At 43.7% G+C, this 24,431-nt stretch overlaps 2 protein-coding genes across 3 annotated transcripts in view; both read right to left on the minus strand.

Moving 5' to 3' along the window:
• The window catches only part of PTCH2 (patched 2), a 78,913-nt gene extending 63,948 nt beyond the window's left edge, over window positions 1-14,965 (minus strand). The window contains exons 1-2 of one of the 2 annotated variants that reach the window (XR_006103482.1): window positions 14,406-14,965; window positions 11,379-11,571 (exon numbers count right to left, since the gene is read on the minus strand). Coding sequence is in view for 1 of the 2 variants with exons in the window: in XM_042462825.1 (XP_042318759.1) it covers window positions 11,379-11,571; window positions 14,406-14,528 (316 nt within the window). In the remaining variant the exon portion in view is untranslated. The remainder of the gene's footprint in view (window positions 1-11,378; window positions 11,572-14,405) is intronic. The other variant, XM_042462825.1, reaches the window with a different exon arrangement.
• Window positions 1-24,431, minus strand: part of EIF2B3 (eukaryotic translation initiation factor 2B subunit gamma) — a 601,892-nt gene that overhangs the window by 432,958 nt on the left and 144,503 nt on the right. The gene's annotated exons all lie outside the window — the stretch shown is intronic.

Raw genomic sequence — 24,431 nt, forward strand, 5'->3', positions numbered from 1 at the left:
GAGAATAACACTCTCTCTCCTTCTCCCTCTCTCCACTTTCTGTCTCCCGCTCACAGCCTCTGCCAATAAAATGAAAAATAGAAAATAAAATAAAAATCTTTAAAGCTGGATCAGGGAACCTTCTTCACATATCATTTTAAAAAACGAAATCTCCCTATGGACAACCAATGCACTGAGGTGGGGAGACCCCATCTTTATCTAGAAGCATCCTTTGCCGTCCCACTCTTTTCTTGTCCACCCCCACGACCCAACAAAAGAAGTCCTTTCCTCCCCCAACCCTTCAATGCTTTGGGAAACTGAAACAGCCTGAGTGGCAACTCTAGCAAGTTTGAGCTAGTCTGAGAAAAGAAAGCTTCTTTCAAAGCCGGCCATGGTCACAGTAGAAGATGCCTCTTAGAGCAAATGTCAAAGCACAGGCAGAAAACAAAGCAGATTTAGAGGATAATGGGCAAAGCAGTCTCTCTCCCGCTCTCTTTCTCTATTTTAGAGGACTGAGGAGTTGAGAGTATCCCCAAATGCACCATTTTTTACAGTATTTAGAACACTTATTCTGTAAGTGTTATGATGTGCGTTCACCACAACAGTAAAAACAGTAGTATTCACATGAGGAATCACCACAATTAGACACGTAACATGCTACATATAAGAATGATTCAGTAACTCCCCCCCCCCCACAACTGTTTGTATAAACAACAAAGTTTAGTTACAATCACCGTTGCTCTATGAGTGGCATTAATGCTATTCGTGGAAACAGAAAATCATAACCTCAGAAAGGGTTCCCATTGATAGTTTTTCTCCTCGAGTCAGTATTTTCTACTTGCATGATAACTGTAAATTGTTCACAGTAGGAAAACTTTGTTCTCACAGATGTTCTTTAAAAATTGTATTTGTGTGTTAAGACCACATACCTCTTTCACTGTGCCAGGATTTGTCTGCTCAAGTCTGCCAGCTGTCAAGGAAGGAGATTAGGGGAATACTGAATATTGTTCCAAGGTGATTATGGAAGAATCTTGGAAATAGGTTGACCAAGATTGCAGTGTTTGTTTCCTAAATCTTCCACAACATGAGGTTTATCTAGTTTACAATGTGTCCAGGAGAATAATCACTTCCACATAAGAATGGGTGAACCCATAGGTTATTAGTTAAATGTAAACTATTCAAAGGCATAGCAGCAGACAGCTCTATCAGATGAAGGAACAAAGTAAGCTGACCCTTTCTTGTAAACAATAAGGAATTGTCTGTATAATTCTGGAGAGTATGCGTGAAAGATGAAGGTTGGGGGGGACACTGCCAAAATAATGTAGAAAGTGCCCCAGTCTGATGCATTTCCTTATGAAGGAAATTTTATAGGCATTATATTTAACTGAGAGCCAGTGCAATGTAGTGGTTTGAGCATTGGGCTATGACTCTGGAGACCAGGGTTCAAATCCTCCTCACTCATGGAAATCCACTGGTGAACCTTGGACAAGTCACACACTCTCAGCCTTAGAGGAAGGCAAAGGCAAGCCCCCTCTGAACAAATCTTGTCAAGAAAAAAAATAGTGATACATTTGCCTTAGGGCACACAACAAGTACGTCTATCTTTTGCCTCTCTCAATTGCCTAATTTCCTCAGTGATTGTGGAATTTACATGCTGCACAATAATTTGACATTTGCTTTCCACTCCATTTCTGTCCTTAACTGCTTTTGTCCTGCCTACGGAAGATCATATTGTACTCCAGTCAGCCTAATTCTTAGTTCTGCTGCCCTCCCTCTTTGCCTCTCAGATGCAAAGTCCCAGTACTGTGGCAAACACACTTTAGGCATGGCTAACCTCTCCTCCCCATGACTCTCCCCCTTTCCAGAGCCTTCCTCTCCCCCTTATCAGCACCAGGGCCACTTCAGAGGCTTCTGCTAGCCACTAGGCCACCCACCTCTGTTGCCCACCCAAGAATATTACTTATACATATACACTATAGCCCCCTTGGCCTCTGCACTCAGCTGCCTTGGGGGCTTGTTTATTTGCTCTTATGAGTGAGGTATGCAGGCCCCACATCCACAGTTTATTTATCTGTTCAGGAGGAGGGTTCAGAGTAGAAAAGCCTCATTGAACATATGCGGGGCCATCCAGCATTCCACACATGGTCTGCTTCCATGGATTCATCACCAAACTCAAATACTCAGAGGCCTGGTTCAATGCAAAGATGGCTTCACTCCTCCCATGTACACAGATAACAGGATAAATCTCTATACACTTGTCAGTCCCACAATCCAAGGGGGAATTATCTCTAGGAACTGATAAATGTCTGTTAGCCCAGAACAATTAAGAGATGGGGAAGTTAACCTTTCAAATTTGCAGATTATGTATTCATTATTGGATATCAGGTACAGAGATGGGGCATTCTTATATAAACCACTGGCAAACAGATCCTGAGATTCAGATGAAGCCTTAAATAGAGTTGGGTCCCTTATATATAATCTAAACCACATCTGTGAACCTAGCATTTGTCCAAATCACACAGTCTTCTTCACAAGTGACCTCAAGTTACATATTATATTCAAATTTAAAGTTACTTCTTTCCGCCTTGATTGAATCTGGCATCTCTGTTCTCTTTGAGGATAGAGAGTAGAATGGCTGTCGCACCACTCCACATATAGCCCAAGGAAGGGTTTCCCCAAATTGTTTAATAATGAATGGATTCCCTTTTGACTACCTCCATAGCCCAAACAGATCAAGACTGGCTGCTACACATAAAGCAGGCCTATACAAAGCGTATCTCAAATCTCATTAAGAGTTCCAGGTCCCTATGAGATTTGAAATTTTTCTATGGTAGGAGCTACTGCCATCCAGTCATTGCCTTATTCAAGATATAAAAACATGTTCAAGGTTAGAAGATTGATGGCTGTCAGTTTAGAACAGCAATTGGAAAACCCACCCATTTGCTGAACAGCATCTTTCAGATCTCTGCATATTGACAACCCCACACCATTCCTCCAGTCTATCTATCCCACAAGGGCCTCTGGCTGGTGTTGAAGAAATTATCTATCCATACCTATATCTATTCCCAAATGAATAAGCAAGTTTACTTGCATCTTTCATTATGGGTTGGCAAAAATCCTTCTTCATTATTTTAGCCTCCCCACACTCTCAGGAATTCAAAGATAAAAGTTTTTCCTCTGGCAGGATAGTTATTCAGTAGCAGCGACCTTTAAAAAGGCCCTGCAGCCACACTAAAATATCCTGGTTGAAGATTAAACCTGCTTTCCTTTGAGGTCACCCTTAGCCTATAAATCAGCTGTGACCTTTTGCCTCCAAAATGCTGGCTTGTTTTCATGTTCCAAGCTTTAGATTTAATTCCCACTGAGCAGTCTACTGTGGTCACAACTATGCTAATAGCAAGTGTCTTTGGTGAGCTCTATCTGCAAGTGCCTACAGCTGGTTGTTCTTGACTAGGCAGCTCTTGGCCAGACAGATGAGTAACAACACCACTGTAGACATGGATAGTATAGCCTAGAAATGAAATAGGTGGCCCCTAATTCCTTCCCAGAGGCAGCTCCTAAAAGCACATCCTAACCAAACAACTCTTTATACTTTAAGGTTAACATCAAAGATTACTATTTTTTTAAAAAAAAAACTAAACAAACCCTGACTGCTACTGGAACCAATAATAAAAATTTAACACTTTAGCTGCTAGTGTCATTATGTTATTAGGACTAGTAGTTGGGCTGGGGAGGGGCTTTTTCAGATCTCTGTTTAGGCTTAGTTCTCACGGACTGGGTTGAAGGTGTTTCAGGACTGTGCCACTTCAAATGGCATATTAGTGCTCTCATAACTGCTTTTCCAATTGGGGAGCAGGATTAATCTGTGACCTTTCATCTGCAACCTGAAGTGAAATTCACCACCTGGTCATCCACTGTTTGCTTATGTGAAAACCAAGGTTAGCTTCTCACAAACAGATTTCCCCATATTGGCGACTGAAAAGATGGGGGAAAGGTGGGAGACAAAGATATAATAATAATAATAATAATAATAATAATTTGTTTTATTTATATACCGCTATTCCAAAGATCGTAGCGGTGAACAGCAAGTAAGCTAATTAGCAAGTAAGCTAATTTGCCCCCAACAGTCGGGGTACTCATTTTAGCGACCTTGGAAGGATGCAAGCCTGAGTCGAGCTTGGGCCCTTTTGCTGGTCTTGAACTCGCAACCTTGTGGTTTCGAGTGAATGGCTGCAGTACAGGCATTTAACCACCGCGCCACCAGGGCTCCATTCATTGTTTTGCGACCATCTATATAATTGTTTTGCGACCATCCATATCATTGTTTTGCGACCATCTATCTATCTAGCTGATAGAGTGATATATAGGTATTAAACTTATATGCTACTCTTCATTTTAAAAAATTCATGCAGCAACTTATAAACAAAAAAATGCAAAGGAACACGAGAGGCACTGCAGACTGGGCCAGCCAGAAAAATCAGCAGTAGCAGAGCATGCCACAAACCATCCTGGGCATAAAATACTGTTTGAAAACACTGAAGTTCTGGACCATGCCAACCACTACCATGTCAGGATGCACAGGGAAGCCATTGAAATCCACAAACAGCTGGATAATTTATACCGGAAAGAAGAAACCCTGAAAGTGAACAAAATGTGGCTACCAGTCCTGAGGAATAAATAGCAAAATAAGGACTCAGAAAATGCAAATGGGAAACTATTCAGAGTCCCAGCAGATAATGATCACCAATTAGCAGACACTAATCCTCTTTTGCATTAGCCCCCCAGCCTGAGGCCTGCCATCAGCACAGAACAATACACATGCAAATCACTCCTGCATTCCCAGGCTCATACAGTATATATATATATATATATATATACACACACACACACACACACACACACACACACACCCCTTTTCCAGGCAAGCATTCTCTGAAGATGCCAGCCACAGATGCTGGCAAAATGTCAGGAAGAAACTCTTCTAGAACATGGCCACATAGCCCGAAAAACCCACAAAAAACTTTAAAAAATGCAAATTTCAAGGTTTATAAAATTACATAATTAAACTATAATCAGTTTTGGTTACCATAAATATTGTACAGACAGTTCAACAAATAGTAGGCTCAAAGCAATCCGCATCAAAAGAACCCAAAAGTCTGGGTAAAAAGATGTTTTCAATAGCCAGAAGAACATGATGTACCCCAGTCAGTACAGAAGTTTAATAAAGAAGGTGCCACAACCAAGAAAGTTCTCAAGCTTCAGCCACAGCTGGGACCAAGAACAGCCCCATCCCCCAAGGTCTCAAAAGCTGGGAGAGACAGTCCAACGTTGACTTAGGCCTCAGGCTATTTAGGGTCATTAAGTCAACATCAATATCTTGAAGTCAGTTCAGAAGCAAATAGGCAGGCAGAATACATCACAAACAATAAATTTAATATTACTCTAGCTTTGCACAGAATTCAGTAACTGAACAGTGGCATTCTCCATCAGCTGAAACCTCTAAATCCTTTTAAAGAGCAGATTCACACACATAACGCATAGTCCTTCAGATGCAAGGTTACTAAGGCATAAATCACTTGGCCAATCCCGGTCTAGGAAGGACTGTAGCTGTCAAAACAGCCACAACTAAAAGTAGCCCTAATAGCCATATATATGTGATAATACATATCATATAACAACAACTTGGGATCTAGCGAAAAAGAAAAAAAAACTGCCAATCTGCAGGCAAGCCCCCAGGTTGTATAATGTTAGTGTTTCCATTTGTAGTATTAGAAAGAATAAACTGCTGTAGGATAATCTCTGAAAATTCACCTATCTATCCATATCAGCTAAAGCATTTTAAAATGCCTTTTCTTTTTTAGTGCCATACCAACTTTCTCTTCCCAATGTAGGTTAATTCAAGACTTCCCCCTACTACAAAAAGTGGCCTAGAAGCTACAAAAAATATAATTTAAAATTCTGTTCCATTGGGCAGAAGTAGCATAAATGCATGCTTTTTATTCCAGAGTATTTGCAAACTTCTACAATGCTGCTTTATCTCATCATTTCCAAGAATAAGATGTCAGTCCTAAAAAGGCCTGGCTGATGTTCATGGAATATATCTTTCTTAATTGCCCACAGCTCCCTGGTGAGTATTCCGAGGTTTTTTGACATAACAAAAATACAGCCAGTCTCTTCAAAGTGAGCATTTTCAGTAAAAGCTCAACTGAGGGAGTGAAACAGAAGCTGAGCTCCTATTGCCATAAGAGCTAAAGGCAATACAAGAAATCAATCAGAACCAGATATTCTGACAGACCTGGGACAACTGCTCTCCTGTCTCCTCTCTTCATCCATTCTCCTCACTTCACCTATCCCATAATGTGACCTCAGAATGCATCTTTAGATACATCTCAGATATATCAAGAAGAGCTACCAAGGACATCATATAGTCCTTTCTCTATGAGACAACTGGATATCAGCAAGGCAGCAGTAGTTTCTTTTAAAATATATGTTTTTATCTTTTGCAGCAGTGGTTTCTACATGGAGATATTATTTGATTTCAGTTTTCATAGTCCCTCACCATTGATCATGCTAGCTGGGATTTCTGGGAATTAGAAGTCCCACAATCACTGGAGCCACTCCATCTCACAGTTGAGAATCACCTTTATAGAACTTTCCACTGACAGTTTCAGTTTCTTTGTTTTAGAAAAATCCAGGACCACACACAGGTAATGTTAGGTGCTTCAGTTCAATGTGGCAATTCCTTTGTCTCAAATATCTACAAAAGACACTATTCCTTGACATAAATGTGCATTTCCTTGATATCAACAAGTATCAGCTCTCCTCAGTTCAGTTCAGAAATGGAGAAGTACAACCTGGCAATGAGAAAAAGTCAAGCAATGCCATTAAGAGCAATCAAAGCTACACCATACAATGCCAAAATATATTACTAGCTCTCACCTATAATGTATGATAAGATTACAGATGAAATAGGTGAAAGAAAGAAAGACCTTTAAGAGGAACATTATGATGCCTAAAATAGAAGGAAGCCAGCTGAGCTATTGATCTCTATCATGCTAGATATGGGTACTTAATTTGGCACTATCCCTGCTAGTCTACATGTTTGTATGCAAGCTTTTGGCTTCAAACCCAATCATCCTGGATAGAAGACATAAACCACTTTTCCAGGGATGCTTCTCATGACAATTGTAGTGTATCACAAGCTTGCATGGATATGCATTGACAGAGAAAAAAAATCTATACTGATGCTTGTTATTGTTTGTCGTTTCTGACAAACCTAAGGGTTTTCTTGGCATGTTTCTTCAGAGGGGGGTTGACATTGCCATTCTCTGAGGCTGAGAGAGTTTGACCTGCCCATGGTCACCCACTATGTTTCCATGGCTGAGCCAGGATTTGAACCTGGCTGCATCACTTCAGACTACAGATGAGAGCAGATGGGCTACTTCAGTAAGCTATCTGACGTTGAGGAATGACAGGGGTGTTTTCCCAATATGTCAGGGACCAGCTCTATATTTGTGTCCACTGGCTACAATTATTTCTTTCTTTCCTGGAAATTCTCTATGAACTGACTGACAACTGATGGTTCATAGACCTACACAAGTCCATGGACCACCAGTTTAAGTAGCACTGGGCTACAGGATGCTCTTAGTGTGATTTCATGAATCTTACAAGGGAAAAGGTAAGGTAGACAATGGACAGAGCAAGGGAAGGAATGGAGCAGCCTTGTTTAAGCAATCAGTTTAGGTTTCTGGCAAATGGGAAAGAGGTGAGAGCCAGCAAGGCCAGAGTAATGGCAGGTTGGGGGCAAGTGATCAATTCAGATCTCAGCAAGTGTTATCTATCTCTACCCTGGAAGCATGCTGAATGGGAAGGGAGGGGGGAGTGAAAAAAGTGTATGAGAGAAAGAATGAGGAGATGGCAGAATGAGTGAAACAGGGTGGGTCTTCCTTCCTTTGGCTCAGGCCCACCCACACTTCTGGCTTCAACCCCACCCACCACAAGCATGTGGGCCTTATATAATTTCCCCCACCCTTGCCCATGAGGCATGCCTATAGAGCTATGCTGAAATCAAAACAAGCAAAGGTGGTAAAGGGCACGGTTTGAACAAAACCAAGACTTGGAGCAACAGTCATCATTCTTCTTTGGTTACAGAATGTGGTTCCATATATGGATAATTCAGGGGTAGATTCAAATGTTTGCCACCTATACATAAGCAGTTCTGTATTTAACTCAGCATAGAGTCAACGGGATTTAAGTTGAAGATTTTCTGATCTAGAAAACAAAAACATGGACAGCAAACAATTTCTGATTCAAGTAATACACAACAGTTGAAAAGAGAGGTGCAAGCCAGTTCAAAGTATACCTTTATAGCCCTCAAAGATTACCAGTTTCTGACAAAACAATAACAACCACCTCCCTACAGCACACAACAACCAAGCAATCACAACTGCATTTTGCAGAACAGAAAACAGAGGGAGGCAAAACAATATCTATGGTTGTTATCTTTTTTTATTTCAACTTGTATGCCAGCTTTTCCCTGCCAGCTTTCAAGCCACACACCAAGCAACAGAAAGAAAGTATCACAATGCTCTGTTTAGCAAATGCCAGCAAATTGAGAGGATAAACAATAATCCGGGGCTATACAAAGTACATATCACAATAGAGTTGTCCACACTATTGATGCAGTATATAATTTCTAATACAGGAATGTAAATAAAAAGTTAACATTTAAAAAATTATTATATCATTTGTAGTGAAACCCGTTCTGAACAAAATAGTTCCACAAAGTTTGGTTTCTAAGGTCCACATACACTTAGTCAAATCATAGGTCCTGTGCTCCTTTAGTTTTGTGTATCTAGCAAGCCAGCAATGCAACAGACAAAACAGAAGAATAATTTTTTAAGGCTGAGCAAATGTCAGCATCAAAAGCAATAAATAAGTACAAGCCCAACTATGCAGGTTCTCAGGGGATATTCTTGATTTGGGCTGAGATGTGTTGGTTACAAAAGGGGGATTTCCCTTCTTTAAATGTTTAACAGCTGCAGGTTTTGATGGATCTCCTTTTTGCTACAAGCCTCAGTGAGTGAGGCAGAAGCAAGGAGAAGGGGAGGGGAGAAGGCTAAGGTTGAGCCCCCCTTCCAATCCCTCTTCAGTGTGTGAAACAGGTGGGTAAACTTTACTGGCATTCATGTGAGTGTGGGTTTTATTTAAAAGGGAGTGGGAGGGTGGAAGAGTAAAGTTGCTTCTATTGTTGAACAAAATCCAAGAGTAGTTTAGGACCACACATGGAGCTGGGGTAGTGCAGGGGGAGGAGGTGTGGAACGCCAAAGATCGCTGACAGTCATCACAGAGAAACATCTGCTCTTGGAAAGCTCCCAGGCTGCTTGCAAAAGAAATAAAATAAAATAAAATAAAAATCCCAGAGTGTGAAAACTCAGCACAATCCGGTGTCAAAAAAAAGAGAGAGAGAGGAGACGGCAATAGCAGGAGATGGAAAACAAGAAGCAGACCTGATAGCAGTGCCGAGAAGGGAAAAGAAGTATAGCATACTGAACTTATTAATAACAAAGGCATCATTTTTATCAAATGTTTCCAGCAGGAAATTAGGATTTGCTCCTGGGTGACCCCTTTTACTTTCAGCTGTTTGCCTTTAACCTGATTCCATGCTCAGCTGGCAGAAGAGTGCGACCCAAGTCAAACTTCGACTGCCAGCTCCGTAGTCATACTCAGAGACAGTAATTATCCTCTCCTTCAGCACCACTGAGAAAGATAATTTAGGATTTTAATATCAATAATATAACGCACCAAGCAGCGCCCGGTGGCAAGAAAAACCATCTCTTCTGAGATGGGGGAAAGAATTTAATTATACCTGTCTGTGTGGAGGCATGTATTTGCACTGATAGAGATCTGGATTGCACACACTCACAGCAGCACTGCATGCACAGGCACACACATGCAGAACAGTGTAGAAAGCCCCCCCCCCCACACACACACACGTACACACTTGGGAAACAAGTTCAACACAGAAACCAATTCTCTCTCTCTTCCTTAAAAAAACCAAGAGTTATTAACCCTTTGGGCTATCGAAGAAGCATATATCCCAATATCTGCTACATTTATATCACAGCCTCTCACATATGGAGTCAAACATTACTAAATAGGCCTGAGAGTGGGTTTTTTTCCTTTTAAAAAGGGAAAAGAAAGGAAAGGGAATGACTAGCTGAAGAAGAATGTCATTCCAGAGGATCACCGTGACCCCTTTCTAACTTGCATATATTCTGAGAGTACAGGTTCTATTGCCAAAGCTTTAAAAAATGCCAGGTTCTATATGGTCCTTGAATGGGAGCTTGCATGGAAACCACATGCAAAACACTTTGGATATTTTAATGGAAGTGTAGAATGCAAGTATAGTCAATAACTGAATCTCAGAATATTTCATCCTGCTTCCTTCAACACTCTGGAAACCACCTATCATGAAAATGAAGTTTCATTACTGAAACCTTCAGAACACAACTGACAGATACTTCTAAATCCAAAGCATAATCTCAGGTACCATCTTTAATGATGCATTTTTTTCTCAATAAAGCTCAGGACTCCAGTTTATACCTTCACATCCCACAAGACTACATAGAAAGGTATAAAGGTTTCTATTCCATCATTTGACTTTCAGAACCAATGCTCATCCTTTGCACATCACTGAAGGCAATCCTTCCCAAACATTCCCAAGATCTATGATTTAGAAACTGGAAAATACTGAAATGGCTTTAAAACCAGTGGTGCAACCTTTTGAAAATGTCGGTGCACAAACACCCTTTGGATTTATACAAGGGCACTCACACATTCTCATTCAGCTTTCATTCACACCAAGGGACTTGGATGGAAGATGTCCCTAGTATGATTGTTCCTTATACAATTATCACTTTAATTCCCCCCACTCTATCCTTTGCCAAGTAGTTCTGCAAACGTTACTGCATATTTTACAACCATAATTACTAGTTCTTCTTCACTGCTACAAATTCAGATTTAATTACCAGGGAGAAAAGTTATAATATCGACACTCATTATTTTATTGCCTGTCTTGAGGTCTCAAGTGGCAGTCAACGTAAAATCATGCTTTGCTGTCCAAGAGTGAATTGAGATCTGAGATTTGTTACCTGCCCTGAAGAGATGAAAACTGAGCTCCAAAATTGAGAAGTGGCACACAAATCTGCATTCACACACATGTGTGAGTTAGAAACAAAATCCTTTGCCAACCTTTCCCTTTGAAATGTTCTTGCAGGATGAGCCTAGAATCTATGTATCTTCCACTGAGTTGGACAATTTGTCCGCATGCACCCCAACATGCTCCCACAGGACATGTAGTCTTTCCAGCATTCACACTACCCAGAAAGGGAACTTACCTTCCACCCAGAGCTGCTCAATATCCGTCTCAATGGAGGCTACTCGCAGCCCAACAGCCAGCGCCCCAAACACCAATAGTCCCACAAAAAGTACTTTGCCACAGTGACGCTGGATCCAGCATCCCAATGTAAACAGCAGGGCCTGGAACTGGGCCCGCAACCACAGCGGGGCTTTCTGGCCCACAGCCTTACCCTGGGGAAAGAAACAGAGAGTTAGCCAAGGCATATTTGCTCCAGGGACCATCAACATCCTTCCTTGGGGTAGTTGGCCCTGTGGGTGAAGGCAAACTTCATGCCTCAGACAACAAGACCCTGTGCCTACCTATGGGGTAGTGTATGTGTGCTGGTATATGACCTCTGGGGACTCTCATTTGCGAGAAACTTCCTGCATCCAGGCCCTTCTCTTTGGTACCTCTCCCCTCCAGTCGGGAGTGATAAAGATGGGAATGATACCTGAACATAGGGGTGTCTCCTTCCTTGTTCCCTAGATGGCTGCAGCGTGAGAAACAACCTCATGCCACAACAGAAGTGTTAGCCCTAAAGCTTTAGCATGGTGTGTGTGGGGTGTCTCTCCGTGTGTGTGTGTCCCAGGAATCATCTCCCTTCTATTTCCTCATGAAGGTCTGTTTGCCCCCCCCCCTCGGCTTCATGCCCACCCCTGCCTCCAAATTGCAGCTCCAACTTGAATGCAGCTTCCTGAGTTCTTGCAACCACACAACAGGATGTGCAAAGTTGATCTACCAGTGACAGTAGACAGTATGCAAGAGGATCTTGTAGCACCTTTAGGACTGACTGAAGGTATTGAGAACATGAGCTTTCCTAGGAGCCTACTTCTTACTTGCTTCTGAAGAAGCAGGCTGAAGTCTAGGAAAGCTCCTGCTCTCAGCTCCTCTCTTTCAGTGAGTCTCAAAAGTGCTGCAAGATCCCTTTGCATCCTGACTCATATATACATTTCTCAGGCACCTGCTCCCAGCTTCTTCCTTTCAGTTAGTCCCAAAGGTGCTGCAAGATCCCTTTGCCTCCTGATATATATACATTTCTCACACTTGCAGCTTCTTCTTTCAGTTACCTTCAAAGGGACTACAATATTGCTTTGCAACGTTACATATATGCATTTTTATGCTACCAACTTTTTTCTTTCAATGAGTCCCAAAGTTGCTACTAGATTCTTGTGCATCCTGACTTGTATATAAATCTCACATGGTGATGCTATCAAGTTTTCCCTTTCCGTGAGTCTCAGAGATGCCACAAGATCCCTTTGCGTCCTGACATATATACATATCTCATGCTGATGCTTCCAGCTTCAGTTAGCCTCAAAGGTGCTGCATAAGATCCCTTTGCATCCTGATTTATATCTACATTTCTCCTGCTCCTGCTCCCAGCTTCTTCCTTTCAGGCAGAATCCAAAGATATAGCCCTGCTAATGCATCTGAGGAAGTAGACTGAAGTCTATGGAAAGCTCACGCTGCCAATGTCTTCCTTTCAGTTAGCCTCAAAGGTGCTCCACAAGATCCCTTTGCGTCCTGATTTTCCAGCCCAACAAAGCTTTTGAATCCTGCTTTGAATTCAACCAGAGAGATGGTTTGCTGGAAGGTGTGGGGAAAGGAGGCCCAGCCCCCCTTTTGCCTCAGGGGGGCTGTCCTTTTGCCCCTCTTCCTTGCTGGCCTTCCTCCTTCTCCCCCCAAGTCCCTGCCCCAAAGGGCCCCTTCTCCTCTTCCTCTGGCCTCCTGCTCCCTGCTGCCAACCCCGGCGCTGCCCTCCTCTCCTTCAGCCTGGCAGAGCCTGTCCCCAAAGGGCCCCCCAGCCCTGCCTAGTCTCCCCAGCCCCAGGGAGCCCAGGCCTTGGGAGCAGCGTCCCCTCCTTCCCTTCCTCCCCAGAGGAAGCCCTCAGCCCCTCTCCCCCGCCTTCGCCCTCCTTCCAAAGGAAGGACCTAGTGCTGAAGTGCCTCCTCCTGGCTCCAGGGGAGAGGGAGAAGGAAAGGGAGCCCCGCGCCTGGCCCCGGCACAGAGATGGCCGGCTCCCCAGGGAGGACCTGCTGAAGCTCCTCCTGGAAAGGTAGGGACCTGTCCTGGAAAAGGAGGACGCCTGCTCACGCTGCAGATGACTATAAAAGCACACTTCTGAGTCCTGCTCCAAATGGAGGACCCTTTGAAGCTCCTCCTAGACAGAAGCTGGAAAAGGGATGGAGATCCTGCCCCGGAAAAGGAGGACGCCTGGTCTCTCTGCGCCCAAAGGCCAAGGCCTGCTTTTTCGTGCTGCTCTTCCAAATGGAGGGCTTTCGGAAGTTCCTCCTGGGCAGAAGGCGGAAGGGATGTCCTGGAAAAGGAGGACGCCTGGTCTCCCTGCGCCTAAAAGTAAATCCCTGCTTCTGAGTTTGAATCGGAGGAGGTTTTGATTGAGTGAGGAATCTGAAGTTCCTCTTGGGCAGAAGAAGCTGGGAAGGTAGGGACAGGTCCTGGAAAAGGAGGACATAGGGTCACCTTACACACAAATCGAGATTCTTGCTTCTTAGTCCTGCTCCAAATAGAAGACAATAGGAGGCTTTCCCAGGACAGAAGCTGGAAAGGTAGCAACAGGTCCCGGAAAAGGGGGACATCTGAAAGGAGGTTTGAACTGGAGGAACTTTGGATTAATGGAGGAATGTCAAGTTCCTCCTGGAGAGAAGCTGGAAGCGGGAAGGGGAAGGAGGACTCAGGGCCACCCTCCATGCTGCTCCGGATGGAGGACACTTTCAAGCCCCTCCTGGACAGAAAGAGGGAAAGCGAGACAGGTCCTGGAAGAGGGGACATAGGGCCACCCTCCAGGGAGAAGCCAGTCCCTGCTTTGAGGGAGTTTTGATTGAGTCTGGACTCTGAAGTTCCTTTTGGGCAGAAGAAGCTGGGAAGGTAGGGACAGGTCCTGGGAAAGGGAGACCTGTGGAGGAGGACCCTTTGAAGTTCCTCCTGGGCAGAAGCTGGGAAGGGGCCTGTCCTGGAAAAGGAGGACGCCTGGTCTCCCTGCCCCCGATCCCGGGGCGCTGCTGCCTACCTTGGCGATCTGCTTGAGGGCGAAGGCGGCGTGGCAGTAGCTGGGGCGCCGGAGGAGGTCGGCGGGGGCTGCCTTGCCGGAGCCTCCCGGGGCCCCGGGGGCCCTGCGCTCTCCAGAAGCCATGCTCCGGGGTCGGGCGAGGACGGGGCGGCGGCGGCGGCGGCTGGGTCCAGGCAGAGGAGGGCTCCTGCGGTAATCCGGCCGGGAAGGGGGCTGCTGCTGCTGCTGCTGCTGGAGCTGCCGGGGCTGCTTGCGAGGGGCTGCTGGTGCTGGGGCTGGGGCTCTGGGCTGTGCACATTCTGGGCGGGGGAGGCTGCCCCTGCGGAAGAAGGCTCAGAGGACCCCCAGCCAAGGCGCAGGCTCCCGGTGCCTAGTCCCGTCCCGTCCCAGCCGCATTTGGAAGCAGAAAAGCCTCGGAGAGCCTGAAAAGAGGAGAAGAAGGAGCAGCAGAAGGAGGAGGAGGAGGAGGAGGAGGAGAGGAGGGAGGTCGGGGTGGATGGGAAAGTGCCCCGGTTCCCATTGGCCGAGGAAGAGGCAAATTACTCCGCAAACATCGCCTATTATTAGCTGCTAAGCAACAGCTCACCAAAGTGGAGAGAGAGAGAGAGGGACCACCCAGGCAGTGCCTCCAATCGAGGAGGGAGGGAAGAGCAGCAGCAGCAGGAGGAGGAGGGAGAGAGCCTGGCCTCGCTTGCCTTGCCTTTGCTTCCCTTCCCTTCGCCTTCCTTCCCTTCCCTTCGCCTTGCTTTCCTTCCCTTTCCCTTTCCTTTGCACAGATTTTGCATAGGCTCCCCTGCCAGCCCCCCAAACCCAACTCCTTTTGGGGGACGATCCCTTCTATTCTCGCATATGACCCCTTGCAAGCTTAGGGTGCATATGGGGACCTTGCTTGCAACATTGCAAAGGGGACAAAAGAAAGATCTGCAAAGGTGTGAGAGGACTGGGGGGGGGGGAGGAGGGAGAAGCAACTTTGGGGGTTTGTTTGTTTTATGTTTTTTAATACCGAAAACAGACAGGGGTACAAGCTGTGTTGGCCATTTAACAAATCCAGACGAAAACCCATCAGTGATATCTTTATTGGCCAACTGAAAATGCACAATAAAGTATATTGTGCATTTTGGTCAGCCAGTAAAGGAATCACTGATGGATTTTCATTTCTTTATCTGCCACCTTTTGGCCAAAAAGGGACCCAAGCAGCTTATAAGATCAAAAACACTTTAAAAAATACTGTTAAAATAACCTGGTTAAGGAAGGTTTGTGGATGGATGGGTTTCATGGGAGGAAGAGCTAGGTGATGGAAAGGTAAGAAAGATGGTGTAGTGGTTTGAGTGTACTGTACTGTGACTCTGGAGACCAGGGTTTGGTTCCCAGATCAGCCATGGAAACCCACCAGTGACCTTGGGCAATAAGTCACATTCTCTCAGCCTCAGGGGATGGCAGTGGTAAACCTCCTGTGAGCAAATCTTGCCAAGGAAACCACAGGATAATAATATTAATAATAATAATTTTATTTATATTGCCCCACCTCTCCTTACGGATCAAGGCGGGGTTACAACCCAATAAAAACACAGTTACAATCAATAAAATACAGTAATTTCCAAAAAATACATCATGTCAGCAATAGTGATATCACTTAAAAATAACTTATCATTATACAACAGTTTTACACAGAGTCATCATCGAGGGTTAATGGGTGAATCCTAAACAGGTTCAGATGGATAAGCCTGCCGGAAGAGCTCCGTCTTGACTGCCTTCTTAAAAGCGTCTAAGGTGGTAATGAGTCGGATCTCTTCCGGCAGGCCATTCCACAGTTTAGGGGCAGTGGCAGTAAAGGTTCTTTGGGAAGTTGTAACCAATCTAGTTGTTTGCATTTCCAATATATTCTTCCCAGATGTCCTGAGAGTGTGGGGCGGATTATGTAAGGAGAGGCGTTCGCGCAAGTAATTCAGGCCCAAGCCATGTAGGGCTTTAAAGGTAATAACCAACACCTTGTAATGTGCTTGGAAGCTAATCGGTAGCCACTAAAGTGATTTTAATACAGGTGTTATATTGTCAAATCTGGAAGTGACCAGTCTAGCTGCCATATTTTGAACCAGTTGAAGCTTCCGAACTTGGCACAAGGGTAGCCATATGTAGAGCACATTACAGAAATCAAGATGAGAGGTGTACCACAGCTTCAAGGTCCCTTCGGTCCAGGCAAGGGCACAGCTAGCATATCAACCGAAATTGATAGCAAGCACTCCTGGCCGTTGCATCAACTTGAGATGACAACTGTAATGATGAGTCCAGGAGTACTCCCAAGCTGCGAACTTTGTCCTTTAGGGGAAGTGTGACCCTGTCCAGGACTGGTTGACAAATCTCCTTCCCCGGACCTGGGGTTCCTACTGCTAGTACCTCTGTTTTCTCTGGATTCAGCCTGAGTTTGTTTTCCCTCATCCAGCCCATTACTGACTCAAGGCAGGCATTCAGAGGAGAGATGCCATCTTTAGTCACTGCAACAGTCAGAGACATCAAGAACCATATTTGGCTGTCATCAGCGTACTGATAACACCACGCCCCATGTCTCCAGATGATCTCTCCCAGCAGTTTCATGTAAATGTTAAACAGCATAGGGGACAGTATGGTGCCCCGAGGGACACCAGATGTCAGCTCTCTTTTAGAAGAGCAGCTGTGCCCCAGCCTCACCATTTGGAATCTGTCTGAGAGGTAGGATCTGAGCCACTGGAGTGCAGTGCCCCCAATACCTAACTCCCTCAGGCGTTCCAGAAGGATACCATGGTCGATGGTATGGAAGGCCACTGAGATGTCCAAAAGCACCAGCAGGGTCACACTTCCCCTGTCAATGCCCAGACTAAGGAGACCAAGGCAGTCTCAAGGAGAGGTTGGTCTTAGAGTCGCCATAAGTTGGAAATGACTTGAAGGCACACAACGAACAAGAAAGAGAATCCTACTCAACACCAAAGAAAAACACTATGACTTTCCCCACCCCAAGGCTGAATCCTCACTGCAAAAATTATCCAATTTGACCCCCACTTTAACTGCCACAGGCTCCATGTTAAGGAATTCTGGGAATTGTAGTTTTGTGAGAGATTTAGCCTTCTCTGTCAGAGCGAGATGGTGCCACAACCAACTGTCAATTCCCAGAAGAGGTCTAAGGTAGGTGTCATATTCCAAATGAATTGGAATGGAAATGAATTCAAAATGAATTGAAAAGAATTGGTTCTGCTCTGTTGCCACAGTTGACTACCCTTCCCAGAATTCTATAGCATTGAGCCAGTGGCAGTTAAAGTGGGGTCAAACTGGATGATTTCTGGAGTGCGGATGCAGCCTAGGAGTTATATAACACAACAGAAGCAATGCTTTGACCCATGTACCTTGGGGTGCCTCCGCTGAGAAAAGTTAACACTTCTATGGATGATGGGGAAACAGGTGTCATGAGGACATGCATGGGTATGAACAGAGTGACCAGATGTCTTCACCACAAAGGAGAACGAGGCACTGCAAAATGTAGGATATTCAAGAAAAATGGAGGCCATGACCAAAGAAAAGCTAAAAACGCTACTATAAATATAAATTCATGCTTCTTAGTCATGTTCAGTATGGAGGGCATTTTGGAATTCTTCCTGGACAGAAGGTGGAAATGGAGGACAGGTCCTGGAAAAGGAAGATGCCTGGTCTCCCTGGGTATGAAACAAATCTGAGGTCCTGTACTCTCTACATGGGAGACAGCTTCATTTTCATTGACACATAACACTTTTTTTGAAGTAAGACAATAAAAACAGGCTAAACATTTGAGTCTCCATCTCACTGGCCCTTGAAATAGTCAAACATCTGAAAACCAAACTGCATCTTTCTATAAAATTAGAGAGAGAAATCCATAACGAATAATAATAAATTATTTTAGTCATATGGACAAAGACGATGGTCTCCACTGAACCAGGTCCACCAGAATGCTGAATGCTATAATATTTCCAGTGCTTAGAGTCATTCTGGAAATAGGAAATAATTTCTGATAATGTGCGGAGGATCCAGTGTAGCATAGTTGTCAGAGTGTTGAACTAGGACTCCAGGAGACCAGGGTTCAAATCCCCACTCAGCCATGGAAACCCACTGGGTGAGCTTGGGCAAATCACACTCTCAACTTCAGAGGAAGGCAATGGCAAATCTCCCCTGAATAAATCTTGCCAGGAAAAGGTTCACCATAAATCAGAGTTGACATCTAACATGCTCCTTGCCATTCAAGACTGCTTTCACACTGTACAATAATAGCACTATAATTCCATTTTAACTACCATGGCACCACCCTATGGAATCCTGGGCTTTGTAGTTTGGTGAGGCACTACAGCAGTCTGGCTGAGAATTTTAAATGCCCTTCCCTAAACTGCAAATCCCAGGATTCCATAGGAAGAAACCCTGGCAGTCAAAGTGGGATCATACATGCTGGTTTGTGACCATAATAAACTAAAAAAATGGAGTGGGATCATAGTGCTATAACTATGTAAGGTTCTGCAGAGGTCTCAGCCAACTTTCTCATGTCAAGGACTAGGGCAGAGGTACTCTCCAGATATTAACTACTAGTCCCTAGTACTTAATATATTATAGAGTATGCTACTATACCACTCACCAGTGATCTGGCTGGTGGGTGTTAAAGGAAATTAGAGTACAACAGCACCTAAAGGGTGATAGGTTTCCCTTTCTTGTGTTAGGAATAACATTTCCCAGGTTTGAGGAGAGGAAAGAGAAGAAAGATGAGTTCCAGTCAAACTAATACACTTCTACCACACAATTCATTTTAGAAATTAAATCACAGAATCAAAGAGTTGGAAGAGACCACAAGGGCAACCTAGTCCAAACCCCCGTCCTTCAAACAAGCCCACAACAAAAGACAGGCAGCTCAAAAATAGCTGCAGTGTCAATCTAATCTTTTGTTATCACTGAAGAAACAGAGCCAAGCTGGTTGTCCATAAAGCATAGGGATCCCAGGCTGGCTGGGCATTCGCTACTTTGTGGAGTTAGAACTTTACACCATACCACCACCACTTAGGAAAATAATTTCAATATCTTTTATTGGGACAGGAGTGAGAGTCTCTCACCGCTCAAGGCCATAACAGAAGAAACTTAATAGAAAGATAGTGCCTAGAATCAAAGGAAGTAATAGTGCCCATCTATTATGCTTTGGTCAGGCGTCACCTGGAATACTGTGTCTATTCCTGTGTCTGGATACCACAGTTCAAAAAGGATGTTGACAAGCTGGAGCATGTCCAAAGAAGGACAACTAAAAAATGAGGGGTTTGGAAACCATGCCTTATGAGGAAACTTAGGGAGCTGGGTATGTTTAGCCTGGAGAAGAGAAGGTAAAGAGGTGATATGATAGCCCTATTTAAGTGTTTCAAGGGGTATATTGAGGAGGGAGCAAGCTTGTTTTCTGCTGCTCTAGAGACTAGAACATGGAACAATGGATGCAAGCTATAGGAAAAGAGCTTCCAGCTTAACATTAGGAAGAACTTCCTGACAGTGAGAACTGTTCAACAGTGGAACAGACTCCCTCAGAGTGTAGTAGAATCTCCTTCTTTGGAGCTTGTTAAACAAAGACTGGATGGCCATCTGGATGCTTTGATTGTGTGTTCCTGCATGGCACAAGGTTGGACTAGATGGCCCTTGGGGTATCTTCCAGCTCTATGATTCTATGAAACAGGTTCCAAAATTCAGCCAGGCCAAATCTGCTGTTCTTCCTGAGCTGGTGGGAGAATGGAGTCTTGAGTGGGCCATGGGATGCCTTTTTTCTGTTTATACTGCAGCCAGGCAACATCCCTTCCCAGTGTGTTCCAATTAGCAGGTGGTAGACTCTCTGTGGGTCTGTTTTCTCTCAGCCCCACAAGACAGCTATTCTGTTTACCTTTGCTATGGAAGGCGAGGGAGGAGCAAGGCTCAAAAGGAGCCATTGAACAGCCAGGATTCTAGCTGCAAAGCATGGGCAGAAAAAAATTGACCCATTATAGGGGAGGGACTAATCTGATTGTGTTCCAAAGAGATATGAAGCAGCTGGAGTAATCACACAATTTACTCTGCGCTGACATTCCGTTTGGAGAACCCAAACCAAATATCCATTGTGTTTAATTGCATCTCTTCAGTCCCTCATGGCGGATCCACCCCTGTCCCCATATTAGGAAATAATATGATGCTTCTTTGGTGAATAACAGGGAATGTCAATTTGTCTAGAGAACTTGGGTGGTAAGGAGAAAGAAACACATATGCGTAATGTTTATTTGCTCTTTATGTTAGAATTCAGTGCATGTATATTTGTGTATATATGCTGAAGGAAATTGTGAGTGTTATGGAGCGGCTTTTTGGAAATGTATATTTGGGACTCTGCACTGGTGAATTTGCAGCTGTGGAACATTTTATGTCTCCTAAAATGATCCTGTGGGAGGCTGGGAGCTAGTGAAGATTTCAAAGCAAATAGACAGAATTTTGTAAAATCCACTTGGAGGTTTCAGTGGGTGGTTTGCCTGACTTGAAACAACATTCACTGTCCTTAATATTCTAACCAACTAAATAATTTTCCTCCTAGTATTCTGCTCTCACTCTCCTTCTGACATCTGGAGGGAGGGATTTCTCACATTCTCTATCTTAACCATAATCTGTAACCTATTTTTAATTTTTCTGTAGTTTTTTAAAAGAATTCTGGAACAACTGTTTCCTTTCAACAGCCCCTAAAAAGTGCCCCTTGTTTCAGTAAATTTCATAACATATTATAGGGTCCAGTATAAAGACCCAAATAAGACAATCTGATTTGTAAGGTGAAAGAGTGTTTATATATAATTTCAGATATTATGTGTTTCCCTCGCCCCTTCCTGCCTTGCCCCACCAAGTTCATATTCTGCACCATCAAGAAGCCAGCAAAAATAATGATGTGGTTTTCAAATTTCTGGAGAGCCTTGGTCCCATTAGCAAATTATTCTCTCAGAACCTTCCTCGGAGGCAATGGGTTACTGCTGACATATTTAAGGCCATCAGGGTAATGAGAACAAGCCCTCGGTTTAACATCCCACACATTCTGACCCTGTTTCTCTCTGTGTAATACAAGCTGTAATGATTATTCTTTCTCCATCCACTCATCCTGCTCCATCCTGAAATGCAGCTTCCTCATAACCAGTAAATTGGTCTAATCCTAGGCCAACAGTAGAAATAAAATCCCTGGACATTCCACCCACTACTTCTAGGGACAATTTATCTATTATGCATGGGCTACTTGCCTACTTTGGATGATTATTTGACACTAAGCCTTGGCACATCTTTCATGAACCTCAAATAGGAAATCTTTAGCTTCTTCCCTATTAGGAATACACAAATGGTGGATCCTGAGGCTGGTCTTCTCATACAAACATAGCAACCACCAATTTCATTTCCTCATACAGTTCATCCAGCCAATTTTGGATTTATGGTTTCAGCATAGGGCAGGCTGGAGATCAGGGTTTGATTCCCTGCTTAGGCATGGAAATCCATTGGGTGACCTTGGGCAAGTCACACACTCTCAGACCCAGAAAACCCTATTATAGGGTTGTCGTAAGTCAGAAACTACTAGAACCTGCTCAACAACAACTAAGTATGATATGGTTTAGGTGGTCTAGAAGGCAATTTTTGAAGCTCCCAGTGGTTCCTCAAATTATCAGAACTTTTTTTTTGTCTGTTAAAAATGTTCCACTCTCAGGTGTTTTTGCTATATTTTGAGGGCATTCAGGTACTTTTAGGCTGAGGAGAGGCATTTTTTGCCTGACCTGGAGGTGAATCAGAATTCAGGGCTGATTCCCACCCTCCAAAAAAAGATCATAATGTTGAAAACATTGTGTGGTGTAGGGTACAATGCAGTTTCCCAACCCCTGGCAGATGCCTACTCCTGACTGATGGGCCTTGAACTATGAGGCACCTCTAAATACTAAATGCTACCATCATGTGTGTATACGCAAGCACACACACAAAAAAATATTTGTCAGGCCCTCCTAAGCATGAAATAGTTTAGGGCCTGCGTGTGACTGAATCTAGACCTGCATCCAGCCAGGATTCTACCTGATGCCAGATCTTATGTTAAGCACTTGTGGCAGAGTTTTCACACAGAAAGTCCTCAAGACTAAACCTCAAAGTAGCATTACATCTGAATAGGTTTTTTTTTTACCTTTTCCTACATTTTAAAGCATTTATTTGTTAACTTTCACATCTGGACTAGACTAATTTTTCTCTTGAACATGGTCATACTTTACAAGGTTCTGTCTTCGTTCTGGGACTAGGAAACAATACAGGCCATACTTGGTCATCCTTCACTTCTTCAGTGTCACAACTGGTCCTTTCTTCACAGGTTATTAATGGTACAGAGCAGCATCCCTTATTCGGTTCCGCCTTCTCATCAATGAATGTATTATATGGAATTTGATCACATTCCAACATACTGTACTATATTACTTTCTTTGTATAAGTTGCTCAGCATGTTTTTTACTCTCTCTCTCTCTCCAATACAACAGTTCTCACAGTTTTGATGTCTTGTCAAGAATTGTTCTAAATTGTTTGATAAACTTCACAAACATAATTTGATAAATATATGGATGGTCATCATATTTCTGTCTCATTATTTGAAAAGGGAAGAATACTGACATCTTTAAAGAGTTAGTGAGGTGTAGTGGCTTGAGTGTTGGACTATGACTCTGGAGAACAGAGTTTGAATCCCCACTCAGCCATGGAAACCTACTGGGTGACCCTGGGCAAGTCCTTGCCAAGAAAACCCTGTCATGGGTTCCCCTTAGGGTCCCCGTAAGTCAAAAACAACTTACACACAACAAAAACTGACATCTTTAGCTTTATTCCCTTCACCGAGAGAAAACTGGCCTAGGAAGGGCTTTTCTTCTCACTTCCCCATCATGGGCATGTAGAAGCTAGAATAGAATCTGCTGGCAGATCTTTGCGTGATTTGCAGAACAGTTGACCAGGACTTCTGACTCTCTGTACCAACAACCTTTCTAAATCAGATTGTTGAGATTTGGCCTTTGGAGTGGGGAGGTGAGTAGATTTTGTGTGACAGGACTGTGAGCTCAGCTCTGATTCTAAAAACAAATTCCTGGGCTAAGTATATGCTCAGAGGCACCTTTGGCTGCATCCACACTACAGAATTAATCTCGTTTGACACCAGTTTAACTGCCATGGCTTACTGCTACGGAATTCTGGGCTTGTAGTTCATTTGGCACCAGAGCTGCTACAATCTACAATCCCCAAATTCAATATCTTTGAGCCATGGCAGTTAAAGATTATTTCTGCAGTGTGGATGCAGCTTTTGTATGTTTTTATTTCTATGTTGCTTCTTTCCCAAGCCATAATTTTCTGTGTTCAGTCTGTGGGTTTCTCAGCTACAGTTAAAACAAAATAGATGCTGCAAGCCTGACATTTTAAGTGATTTACATGACTCTGTCCCTCTTTGTTTGAACTTATCTTCATAGGACATATTCATGAAACCATGATCCACTGAGGACCATGTTTTGCTGTCAGATTCAGCAAATAAACATATTAAATGTAATAGTTAATGCTACCATTTTTATATATGAATATTGAAAGATATTAGTCCTCGAGACTGGAAGTCTGTAATCACTCCAGGGGCTCCATGGCGCTACTAACTCAACTGGTCAGTTAGAAGGACTGAAGCTTTTTTAAAAAAGGAAAAAGGAACGAGAAACCCCCTAGTGGATGATGGTAGGATAAGCTGTCCCATAATGTCCTTTTCCCTCTCCTCCCCATTTATTTATCCATGGCAAATAAAAGAAGGATATGCAGCATCTTGTAGAGAAAACTGTATGTAGCTGTGCCAGCTCTTGAAAGCTGGCAGAGAATGGTCTGATGGTTTTGACACTCAGGAGGAACGTTGTTCATAATTGCTGAGATTCCAGAGGAACAATTGGATTCTTTACTTTTATAATCACTTCTTGTGGGCATAAGACTTACAAAACTGTACCTACTGAGGAGCCACTGGGATGCACAGAGCTACCT

This window comes from Sceloporus undulatus, chromosome 4 (assembly GCF_019175285.1).
Source record: "Sceloporus undulatus isolate JIND9_A2432 ecotype Alabama chromosome 4, SceUnd_v1.1, whole genome shotgun sequence".
NCBI classification, from domain to species: Eukaryota; Metazoa; Chordata; class Lepidosauria; order Squamata; family Phrynosomatidae; genus Sceloporus; species Sceloporus undulatus.